Source organism: Sesamum indicum, linkage group LG14 (genome assembly GCF_000512975.1).
Source record: "Sesamum indicum cultivar Zhongzhi No. 13 linkage group LG14, S_indicum_v1.0, whole genome shotgun sequence".
NCBI lineage: Eukaryota > Viridiplantae > Streptophyta > Magnoliopsida > Lamiales > Pedaliaceae > Sesamum > Sesamum indicum.
The window spans coordinates 348,687-360,984 of record NC_026158.1 but is presented as its reverse complement, the minus strand read 5'-3'; the positions used below and the strand labels follow the sequence as shown (position 1 = coordinate 360,984).

Genomic DNA, 12,298 nt, shown 5'->3' with positions numbered 1-12,298 from the left:
TTCTAAAAATATACGTATTTACATGATAAATATATCATACTTGCTTTATTATTGATATAATTCAGTCGAACTTGATTTGGTAATAATTTTTTGATGGGAATCATAGTCACACCTTGATCCTTTTCAATAATAAATTAAATATAGAAACCCTAACTGATACACATGATACTATCTTCTCTTGCCAATCTATAAATGCTTTTCTATTTTTTTTTTTGGTATAAAAAAAAAAAAGAAAGAAAGGAAAGGGGTGGGGGAATGGGGTTGCTTTTAGATTAGTGTGGTATGATTACATAGATATATATTTGTTGGGGAAAGAAGGGATAGTAAAATCGTTACTCATAACTTTAGGTATGGAAAAAGGTGAGATGTATTAAGCTTTAACACGACACTAAGCAATGAGTGTATGCACTAACAACATTACTTCTATTTGTTTACATTGATAAAATAAACACGACTATTCCTATTCGCCTGCAACCCCCCACCCGCAGATCATATATTTATAGAATAATTATACTGCATTTTCCTAAAATTTAATATAATTGTACATAATCTTTTTATAATTTAAGAGATTATATCTAATACCCTTAACACTTATTTTTGTCTAATAAATAAATCTCTCAATTAATTAAAATTAACCAAATTTCCCGATGTAAAAAAATTAAATAAAAATTCATATTTATTCCCGTTTACCAAACTTTCCTTATACATTTCACACAATAATTTTTATAAGAAGGTATACATTCACCGCTATAAAAATAGTTTGGTTGGAAAATAATTTCAGTTTACCTACATTTAATCATAAATAAATTAATTGAAAATAAATATAAATTTTTGTTCAATATTTTTTGCTAATATCATCAAATTTAAAAATTTTTGATTAATTGGAAAATATATTAATTAGATGAAAATAAGCGTCACTTTAGTAATTTTTCAAACAACGAATTTTAAATGTAATTGCACATATCCTAGCGCTGGGGTATAATTATCCCTATGTTTATTATTATTGTTGTTTGGGCCAAAGTATTAGAAGAATCCGGGTCGGGATAATGGATCGTAGGTTGTAATCCAATTCATGAAATTTGAGTTACGGAAGTATAATTCTTGGATTTGGGCATAAGGATTATGAGCCCAGCAGTCTCGAGTCTTGGGACAAATGTTAAAACAACTTTAGAAGTTCAATCAAACAAAACCCACTAACAGTACCCAACAAAAGTACACACTTACCCAGTTTTTGAGGAACACAAAAGAAGAAACTACTATTCAATCAAGTTTGCTCAAATTCAAATTAATCACAATTTAATGTATTACACTTGATGTGTAGATAATAATATATTTAAAATATAATTTTATTATTATTTTTTACACAAATCACCCTGTCTTTTAAAAAATTACAGACATCCACCAAAAAATCAACATTATTCACATAAACCACACATGCATTTTTAAAAATTATATAGACAGCTCTCAAAAATGTCAACATCATCACACAAACAACCTGTACTTTTTGGTTGTCATGAGTAGTTTTGTAATCACGCAAAAGAAAAAAAGTAGTTTAGATAATTACGCAAAAATAGGAGTAGTTTAAATAAATAAATCATAGTTCAGATTGTACAAATGTATGCATCCCTAAATTAAACATATAGGAGGTTTGGTGTAAGCCCATTTGAATAATTGATTAAAATCCTATATGGACATAAATAAATGAATGATTTTTATCATATACTTGCCCCATAAAATGGAAATCCATTTACAATAAGCTAAAAACCCTTTCTGACCCTTGTGAGAATAGGCATTCAATTTGATGAAAATGAAACCCAACAATGATCCCTATACTTGGTCTTGGAAGGTCAATGGAAGAACTCAAACCCATGTTGTATTCTCAAGGAAGTGTAAGCACCATGATCATCTCACTTGGCTACAATGGCCATCTCTCTCTAGTAGTTTCTTAGTGGGTAAGCATATAACCTAATTTACCAAAAAGGTTGTAGTAAAATAAGGTGGGTATTAATCTGATTTTTTTGAAAGGTCAAATCCTCTCATTTCAAGAAAGTGGAAGGGCATTTAAGTCATTTCCACCCTTTGTTGTTTTCTTAGCTTCAACAGCAAAAAGCAGACCAGAATTCAAACTCTTGGATCTACATTGAGCAGCTTAAGATCCTAGCATACATTCAGCTGCTTTTGCTTTTTGTAAAGAACTTATTGGCCCCCCACTAACATTCAAAAGCTGCTTTTTCCTCTTTACTTTCCATTAATCCACTTCCAAGCTTATTTAACAAACAACAATCTTCTTCACTTCCCTTCTCATTCTTTCTTCATAGACAGTATTTTGTTGATATCATTCTTTCCAAGATTCAAAAATGGATCCCCTCCCACTCCCACTCCCACCACCCCCACCCTACACCCCTACTTCCCTCAAAGAAACCAAGCCATCTCCTCTTTATCAGATAATCTTGTCTAAGCAAGCTAGGAATCAGCAGAATTCGACCCCGGATACGGTTATACGTAGCAGCAAGCTGAGGTCAAGAGAGCAGCCGATTCTACGGCACCCTCGAAAGACTAATCCAATAGTATGGTTTGGTGCAATCTTGTGCTTGATATTTAGTCTCCTCCTAATCTTCTTTGGTATTGCAACTCTAGTGATCTTTCTGTCTGTTAAACCGAGACTTCCGGTTTTCGACACCCCAGCAGCAAGCCTCAGTGTTATCTATTTCGACTCTCCAGAGTTCCTCAATGGTGACATAACATTTGTTGCAAATTTTTCTAACCCAAATAGGAAATTGAGTGTTAGATACGAGTACCTGTATATTGAGCTCTACTTTTCGGAAAGTCCTATAGCAACTCAAGTTCTTCAACCCTTCAGTCAGAGACCGGGAGAAGTTCGGTTGATAACTGTTCATTTGCTGTCAAGCTTGGTCTATCTGCCGCCCCATCTTGCTCTTGAACTGCAAAAGCAGGAGCAGAGGAACAGAGTTATCTATAACATAAAAGGAAGTTTCAAAGTGAAAGTTAAGCTGGGCTTGCTTCAATATTCTTACTGGTTACATGGAAACTGCCAGATAGAGATGACAAGTCCACCTACTGGTGTTCTGATAACGCACAGTTGCAGAACCAAGAGATAAGAGTGGCAGAAACTTTTTGTCAATTCTTTGCCCTTGTTTGTTTTTATCATAATGAATTATCTAGTACAAAAGAGAAAGTTAGTGACACACAATTCTTTTCAAGATGCACAGGTAGCTTAAAGGATGTGATTTTGTTTTTAGTAATGGGCTTACAGCTCTGGACAGACACAGGAAAAAGCTTTTTTCTTATTTGGTGATCTTAAATGGTGATTGGTTGTTTCTTGATAGCAATCACATAGGTAAAACAATTATCTGAATCAGCAAAAAAACTACTATCTCATGATCAAAGGGAGGAAGTACCACCAGTGACAACAATTTTGTTGAAGTGAGGATATTGTAAGCATCAGAGGGAGTGCTAAAGCTAATCCAACAGTCACAAAGCGTGAAAATCTTACCAGGTCTAGCCGTTCCGTACCTTTTCTCTGCCTGAGCGTCAATCTTTAACGCTTCAAATGTATTTAGATTTTCTGGCTGGAAAATATCAACAGAGATACACCAAAATGCCAAAATGATTCAGAGCTCCTTTTCAACTAACCTATTATATTATATCGCAGTAACTTAGATTCCTATTTTCTTTGCATATTCATTTGACCAATACAAGCACATGGTTTTGTAGTTTGTTAAATAGAAAGAAATGATTAACTCATCAGTCACTCTAGAGAAAAACAGAGTGTCATGGCTACAAATAGATTTCCATACAGGCTGAAAACTGAAAAGTAGCTAGTCAAACTTGGCAAGATTATTCCATTTGATGCTACTGCAAATGCATGCAAAACAATAATGATAATGACAATAATAACAATATATATACCTAAAGATGCGAAATGACTGTGAGTTATTCAACTTACCAAGAGCCTCATGGAAACATTTCAAAACCAGAACTGAAATATAAGCACAAGCTAAAAATTCCTCCAACTGTACCTTGCACACTTTAGTGAGACACCATACAACTTCCATGTCTAACAAAGGTTCTGCCTTGAATAAGAGACAGGAAACGTCACCGGACAAGGAGGCGACAAAGTAATGTGATGTATTTATAACACCACCAATATACATCCTTCTACACTGATTCCACCCTTTTGTGATAAACATAATTCTCTAAAAATTAAAAGGCGTAACATTGGTATCTTCACATCCACCTGACCCTCCCCATCTAACACAAAAAATGTAACAACTTGCATAAACCAGAAGAGACACCAAGCCACAAAGCTAAGAGAAAATGTAAGAGACCTAGCAGACAAGAAGTCTTCCACAGTGAATGACTTCACATTATGTTATAGAGGATGTGAAATGTTAAGGCAGAGGCAATCAGAATAAAAACTTTGGTACTAATCAAGGAGAAGCAAAACATAGTGCAAAAACTGAAACCAATTAATTCAGAGAGATTCTCTCTACTTCCATTATATCTTGGAATGAATACGAATACAACTAGCACCGACAACATACATGATTATAAGTATAAACAGCAAGTAAAGCAAAACCTCTATCATTCCTAGACTTCAGACAGAGTCAACTTCTGATGGTGTCTTCGCCACAATAGACAAGGCATGTAGTCCACTCTGCAACTCATCTTGCAACAAGCTGTAAATCAGTCTATGCCTCTTAACCAAACTCTTCCCTTCAAATTCTTCAGAAACAACTTTTACATTGAAATGTGTCTCTCCATCACTTCCCTTTACACCAGAATGGCCAGCATGCTGATAAGATATATCCTCAACTTCCAATTCAACAGGCTTCAGTTCTTTCTCCAGCTTCTCTCTAATCCTCCTTCCCCTGCTTCCCAAGACACTTCCATCGTCCAACTCCTCCTTCAAATTAGTAGCAGTTTCACTAGACTCCACTCTACCATTTCCACCATCCTCATTCAACACTGCATTAGAACTCTTAACCGAGCTTTTCCCTGAGGACTCAACATTTGAATTATCAGCTTTCTCAGATTCAACATACAATTGCAAGGCCTTCTTTTGCATCAGCTTCAACATATTTAAGAACCCATTATTCCGAGAAGGAGTTAAACTCTGTTGCAACCCTAGAAGCACCACAAAATCCGGTGATACCCTCACAATCTCTTCCACCGGCCGGCCCGAAAGGCCTTGAACAAGCAAAGCAGCCAGCCCTTTAGTTAGCACTGAATCAGAATCTGCTTCGAAGATCACATTTTCATCATCATCCAAGTACGCTCTGACCCAAACCTGAGAAACACAGCCTTGAACCTTGTTTTCACTAGTTTTATACTGGGACTCCAAAGGTTTTAAATTCCTACCATAGAACAACAACTGTTCATACTTGGCCTTCGGTTCTTGAACTCCTTGGAACAATTTGATGATTTCTTGGAGCTTCGGTGGGAGCTCCTCGACGGGTTGCAGAGAAACAGCAGGTGAGGACGAAGGAGTGGCAAAAAAAACAGGATCTTTTGTGGATATTCTCTGGATCGTGATGTTCTTGAAGAAGAAGAATTTATGAGACGGCGAGGATAAGGACGGGATTTTTGTGGGCTTCAAGAACGGAGTGCTGGAGTGGCGAATGAGGGGAGAGTGTGGGATTTTGGTGGAAATTGACATGGGTTTTGGATTACCGATTGAAATTTGTGAAACTGAATGCAGAGATGACTCTCCAAGAATGTGACTTTGCAGGGAGGGTTTGGAGGGGGTAGAGAGGAGAAGAGAGGTGAATGATGAAGAAATTGTTCTGATAATTTTCATGTCCAAGAAAATTGAAAAATATACTAATAATAATAATAATAAGCAGCCAAAAATGATGGGAAAAGGGGAAATTTTCTTGGCTGTAGTTCTTTTTGCAACTCCAGTCTATGTTGAAATTCCCTTTCAACCACTCTAAGGGCCACCACTATTTCTAGACTTTTCTGTTTGATTGAGTGAAATCTAATCCAACTTCACTTCATTTAAATTAACAATAAATTACAAACAGATGCTATGATTCGTAGTATAATTATAAATATTTTTTTATTTAAAAAATTATCAATATTATTATCATTTGATGAAATTATATGATTCTTAAATGAGTTCACTATCAAACCAAAGAGGACCGCCCGAGGATCCACAAAACCCTCCTCAACGAATGATGGAAAAAATGGCTAATATGCCCCAATTTATCAACAAGCTTAACAAGTAAATAAATTATATTAATATAATTAATTTAAATATATTAATATTAATATGTCGAGTCGGGATTTAAAATCCCGATTCGACCTTTAAAATAATAAAAAAAAATAAAAAATACTTCAAGTCGGGCATTAAAATCCCGACTCCAAGTCGGGATTTGATATCCCAACAAAATATTAAAATACAAAAATTATAATATTAATGTTGCATTAATCCAAAATATTACAATTAATGGTACAAATGTAATAGTGTATTTATTTGGTACAATTGTTAAAAATTACAATATTGCACTCGCTCAAAGAGTACAAGATATTCAGATGCGTTAAGCACTCCTAAAATACACAAAAACTTCAAGATATTTTAGAGTACAAGATATTCAGATGCGTTAGACACTCGTGATGAGACTGTTTTATCTCAACAAACCCAACGTAGGTCCGACAATATTTTTGAAGGTGACCTGGATGCCGTTCTAACGACACGACATGGGGATGGTCTTTCTCTACAAACAATTATATTTTCGCTTAATCTTTTATCATTTTCAATTCCAACAGAATCTTTTTCATGTGCAGATTGTGATTTTTCTCTAAGTATGGCGTTTATTTTAGATGGCTTTTCTTCCTTAGCTTTCAAACCTCTGGTAAAGAACTTATTGTGCTCGACCGATTCGTTTTTCGTTACTCCTGTTGCAGTGATGGTTTTGTATTTATAAATTCCTATTATTTTCATTTTATATTTCTTAATAAAAATTAAATAATGCTGAAGAATCATATCTGTTGATGATGAACTTCTCATTATTATAAGCTCCTGGCAATAATTAAAGCATGTTTAGTAATAAATTAATTAATAATCTCTCCAGGGAGTAAAATATACTCTCAGGTTTTTTCTTAATTTTTATTTATATTCAAGTTTTAATTAACTTTTTTATAAGTTAATTATATAAAATTAATTTTTTAACAACCTATTAAAATTAAAAAATCATAATATTACAATTGTATTAATTTTAAAAATTACAATTGAGTAAACAAATATAATAGTGTATATTTTTTTGTACAATTGAAAAACATACAATGAAGTATACAACAGACGCAATTGTGGAACGGATGGACATTTTTGACATTTAAAATTGTATATTTCATATTTTTTTCTATTGCACAAAAAAATATACACTATTATATTTGTCTACTTAATTGTAATTTTTAAAAATTAATACAATTTTAATATTATAATTTTTTGAATTTTTAATAAGTTGTTAAAAAATTATCTTTATATAATTAACTTATAAAAAAATTAATTAAAAAAAACGAAATTAAAGAAAAATAAAAGAGGTGGGTGTCGTGATTAAATCACGACACCAAGCATTTATGCTGAAAAAGATAATTTTTAATGTCGAGTCGTGATTTGACATATTAATATTAATATATTTAAATAAATTATATTAATATAATTTATTTATTTTTTATTAATAAAAAAATAAATAACTCAGCATAACAAGCCTTTGTTTTCAGGTCAATCCAATCCGTCATATACGATGTAGCATAGAAAGTGAAGACCCCTTGTACCATCCATGACATCAACCTCGATGATTATTCAATGGAAACGGCAAATGAAATTGTAAAATAATTACAATTATCACATTAAAAATGTATAAATACTTCTTAAGTTTTAATTATAAAAACTACATAATTTGTTTTATTCTGCAATTTATACTCCTATAAAACGAATATGATCACAAGCTGAAATGGGCTTAGTGAAAAACGGTCTCGTATTTCATCAGCTCATCCACTCAACCACATATATGAGCAACAAAATTGGAAGAGGAATGGGTATCTATCTATCTATCCATGCACGACAAGATAGATAGTGTCCATGTCCAACGATACATCGAGTATTATGGAGTTGGGTGATCATTTCATCCACCTCTAAGCAATTCTTATTATGACCCAAAATCAAGTAATCCTGAATACAATTGTCAAAATCGCTTCAAAAATCATGTCAAATGTCCAAGCTGAGCTGCTAATTATCACCGGGGACAATCTTGTTTCGAACTTTTGTTTGTTCGTATATTGTAAGGCAGTATTGCCACAGTTTGGAGTTCAATCGTCATCTGTGCCAAAGTATCGGTCCCCAAACTCGCCCATGCCAGGGATGACACGGTAATCATCATTCAGACCGATTTCAATCTCAGATGTCACAATCTTTACTCGAGGGAAATGTTTGCAGACCACGTGTACTCCTTGAGGTGCCTGGACAGACAAATGGGGTTTGGAATTAAGGTTTCATGAGAGCTTGAGGAAACTGGAAAGAGTATCTCTTGTAAGATCTGGTGTTGAACTTACAGAGATGAGGTTAAGGAATATGATGTTGGACTCTGGTACACCCTTCTTTATAAGTAGGGAAATAGCTTGAACAGCTGAATTGCCTGAAGACAAATTTGAGACGAGAAAAAGAGTAAATGGACAGGTTAAGGTATTGTAGTTTTCAACTCTCATCTGAGGTACAAACTGACAGACAGCACAAGAACCTCAGAAAATAGGAAGATTTGTTGCAACATGATTTTTCTAACAGATGTAAGAAGTCTTGGGGCATGCAAACATAAATACAAGTAGAGAAGATGAATGTTGTCAGAATATGAAGAGGCTGACCTGTGCCCAAAATTGGATCCAATAACAAGACATGTCTATCTGAGATGTCTGTTGGGAGTTTTTCGTATATCAGCTGCATAAATTTTGAAGCATTTCAGTGGATACGAAGGGAAGTAAAAACTTATAATAGAGAAAGAACATGGCATTGCAGAGGAATAGGAGCAGTCTGTGCTAACCTGCTGACCGTTGTCCCCTTCTCTATGAATAAGAATTTTGCCAATTTTGATTCCTTTACAACATGCGCGCAAGGCATTTTCCATGCTTTCACCACTGAAAAAGTTTAAAATTATTTCAAAAGCTAACCCCACAAGTAACTGATATAAGAGGGATGTTTGGCGCATGTGTTCAGGTCATAACCAACAGGCAGGAAGGCAAAAAGGAAGAAAACCACAGCCCCAGAAAAAAGAGAGAAAAGGAAAAAGAAAGAGTAATATTTTATAACCTTCTGATTATAGAGACACCACATAGTCTCTTACAGAAGTCTACTCCAGTGTACACGGATCCTGCATTAATAGAGCAATACTATGAGAATTAACAGCTTTGCATGAACATTGTCCTGTTTAAGGAACATGTAGGGACTGATAATGATTGATCAGTAAGCAGAACATCAGACCAAAAACATTGTTTTCAGAAAAATGAAATCCAGAATGCATTTCAAATGACAATATTACTCATCAATTCGAGGGGGGTTATGAAAAGTAGAGAAAATTCCGTATCAAGAAATGCCAACAAAGGTAAAAAACAATAAAAGTAACCCGTGCTTGTTTCTGTTAGTATGACTACCGAAGTTCAGTACATTCCAAATTCTACATGAAATCAGACTATTAAACTAACCTGAAGACAAGTACAGAAAATTGATGATAGTAACTTACCCGTAGGAGTGATCACCTGCTTTTCTGTGAATGGAAGATGCCCAAGACCGTGCTCAACCACCTAACACAATGAAGTCTCTACTAAATAAGCAAGCAGAGCAAAATAAAATAATCCTATTGGAAAAGTTAATGGTAGATAATCACATCTTAGAAACACAGACACATACCAGTCGGATCAAACGGTCAGAATAAAAGACAAAATCATGTTTTGTTGACTGAGAATCGCGTATGAGTGTGTGCATTCCGCGTATCTGCATACAACAAAAGTCAACAAAGAATTAAAAGGAAGACAAAATAACGAGGTCAAATGGAATTAAAGTTTAAATGAAATGAGTAGGGTTCACGTGTAAAATTAGCAAGATGGAAATGATACCTGAAAAGTTGACTGAATAACATATAAATTAGGATAGATTTTACAAAGATCATGTTGACCAAGTTTAGTCCGTATATGTTGGACAATCAAGTCAATAGCAACATGATTGTCTCCTCCACGAGGAATGATAATGTCAGCATACTTCTTTGTTGGAAGTATAAAATCGTCGAAAGCAGGCTTTACAAACTTTGAGTACTGCATGTACATGAAAACGGCAATGATTAGTTAGCGAGAATTGGATCTCAAAAACACATAAGTTATCAGTTACAGCTGAGCATCAATATTACAGTGGAGAACCAAAAGAAGGTATTGAGAAAACTGAGATTATTTAATGGATAACCATTGTGGAGAAATAGTTAAGGATGTACAATCATAAAAAGAAAAAAAGAGAAAGAACATAAGTTTCATTGTCACACCTATCCAGTAATGTCACATTTTTCACCTCAGATATGAGATTGAGATTTGGGTCCATCATCAGCTAAAGCATCATCAGTTCTTTATTAGAAGCTTCAAAGAACCAAACTCATTAGTCATTTCAAAGAAATTTGTTTCTGTAGTTATCTAAATTTGGTTGCATGGAATTATGGACTATATTTTTCACACTTGTCTACGCTCTAGAATGCTAATTTCATCGTGAAATCACAAAAGCATTAATTTAAGTAAGATTGCCAGTTGATACCAGTTTCATATTTCTCCCAAACAATATATCTATTGTTAGCAGCCACTTTGTATGTCTTTTAACCCTCTCATACGTTATTTACGAATTCATTTCACATGGGATACACCATTATTTGTTTCATCAAATCTGCAGTACAACAGAAAACTACAATAAAGGCACTTCCGGAGTTAGCTGACAGTAAACTACTCGTCAATAATATTATGGAAATAAAAAGTAATAAGCTTTTTGATACCTGATCAAGCACCATACCAATATCTCTTCCCTTTTCTACTGTATCACGCCTTATTCTCCTAGCCAGGCGTACATCAGCATCTGCACTGAAAATCTTATGCTATCAAAAATCGGAACAAAAAGTACAATAACCAGTGAAACCCATTATCGATTTTAGTCCCTCAAAAAGTTAAAGGAACAAGAAAAAAGTGCAAAGATGAAAAAAAAGAAACCTTCACATCTCAATGATTCCCATATCTTATTCATTCAGCAAAAGTGCATGAACAGAAGTAGCTAGCAGACAATTTCTGAACTAATGGTAAGAAATTGAAAGGAAAGCTGTAACTTATCCAAGTAAGAAATCATTCAACATTGATTATATCCTAGGAGAAGCTTGTCCTCAGTTCAATTAAACTCCGGAAGTGATATCTCTTGAGATTTTGCAGCAATTTCCTTCGGCTACTAATCTGTGCATTATGCCTTTTACTACAAGCCTCAAGGGTAAAATTTATCAACATGATAATTTTGTACCCGATACAAGTTGAAATTCAAAATTGAAGAACTGCAACTGATCCTTTTTATCGTATGCATAGTATATAGATTTGCATAATGAATTCATCTAAAACATGCAAAAAAGAGTGGAAAGCAAGAGAAAGAACCTGTATCTACGAATATCTTCATATTCATCAAATCTCGAACACGCAGATCATGAAAGATGAGTATTCCTTCTAAAATAATAACATCCGAGGGATTTACCTAGCAAATTTAAACAAATTAGAATAAGTTTCAAAAATTGATAGAAAACGAGAGGAATTCTGGAAAGAAATAACAAATATTACTCTTCGAGCAGGGAAGATATCATTTTTATAACTCTTGAAGTCATATCTTGGAATGTCTACCGCCTGACCATGTTTTAACTTCTCCATTATGCACAACAGTTGCTCTGTGTCGAACGCATCTAAATGGGAACAGAAATAAATTTAGATAAGCATGAAACTATTCTGGTGATGCAAACCCAAAAATGCAATTAACAAATCTTAGTAAAGTCACATCTAATAACATATCATTTAATGAAGTTTCACATCGCAATTCATTGACTATTCTTATTTAGATATCTACCTTTCTCCTAGAATGTAATGTTATAAACGTACCATACTTACTACCCACGAGACCTCAAGGCAGAAGGTGCACATATTACCTAAAGGCATACCAAAGAACTCTACTTCTATTTATTTCATGGCATAGATAGCTTTCTGAGATCAATATAAGACTGGAATTTGC

General features: G+C 34.1%; 3 protein-coding genes across 8 annotated transcripts in view; 1 reads left to right on the top strand and 2 right to left on the bottom strand.

Annotated features, from left to right (window-relative positions):
- On the top strand, positions 1,593 to 3,308 carry LOC105176567. Its single transcript, XM_011099417.2, has one exon. It carries the CDS (start codon positions 2,358 to 2,360, stop codon positions 3,117 to 3,119), a length of 762 nt encoding a protein of 253 aa, XP_011097719.1. The 5' UTR covers positions 1,593 to 2,357; the 3' UTR covers positions 3,120 to 3,308.
- On the bottom strand, positions 4,482 to 5,872 carry LOC105176566 (sufE-like protein 1, chloroplastic/mitochondrial). The gene has a single exon (XM_011099416.2). The coding sequence runs from the start codon at positions 5,819 to 5,821 to the stop codon at positions 4,619 to 4,621; it is 1,203 nt and encodes a 400-aa protein (XP_011097718.1). The 5' UTR covers positions 5,822 to 5,872; the 3' UTR covers positions 4,482 to 4,618.
- LOC105176565 (uridine kinase-like protein 3) overlaps positions 7,955 to 12,298 on the bottom strand; it is a 7,437-nt gene continuing 3,093 nt past the window's right edge. For 4 of the 6 annotated variants that reach the window (XM_011099414.2, XM_011099415.2, XM_011099413.2 and 1 more), the window contains 11 exons: positions 11,857 to 11,975; positions 11,677 to 11,773; positions 11,040 to 11,119; positions 10,129 to 10,323; positions 9,923 to 10,006; positions 9,756 to 9,816; positions 9,326 to 9,386; positions 9,060 to 9,153; positions 8,884 to 8,956; positions 8,578 to 8,660; positions 8,335 to 8,484 (listed from right to left, as the gene is read on the bottom strand). In XM_011099414.2, coding sequence (XP_011097716.1) covers positions 8,335 to 8,484; positions 8,578 to 8,660; positions 8,884 to 8,956; positions 9,060 to 9,153; positions 9,326 to 9,386; positions 9,756 to 9,816; positions 9,923 to 10,006; positions 10,129 to 10,323; positions 11,040 to 11,119; positions 11,677 to 11,773; positions 11,857 to 11,975 — 1,097 coding nt within the window. Of the gene's footprint in view, positions 8,485 to 8,577; positions 8,661 to 8,883; positions 8,957 to 9,059; positions 9,154 to 9,325; positions 9,387 to 9,755; positions 9,817 to 9,922; positions 10,007 to 10,128; positions 10,324 to 11,039; positions 11,120 to 11,676; positions 11,774 to 11,856; positions 11,976 to 12,298 lie in introns of all 6 variants that reach the window. The other 2 variants (XM_011099410.2, XM_020698873.1) reach the window with 1 other exon arrangement.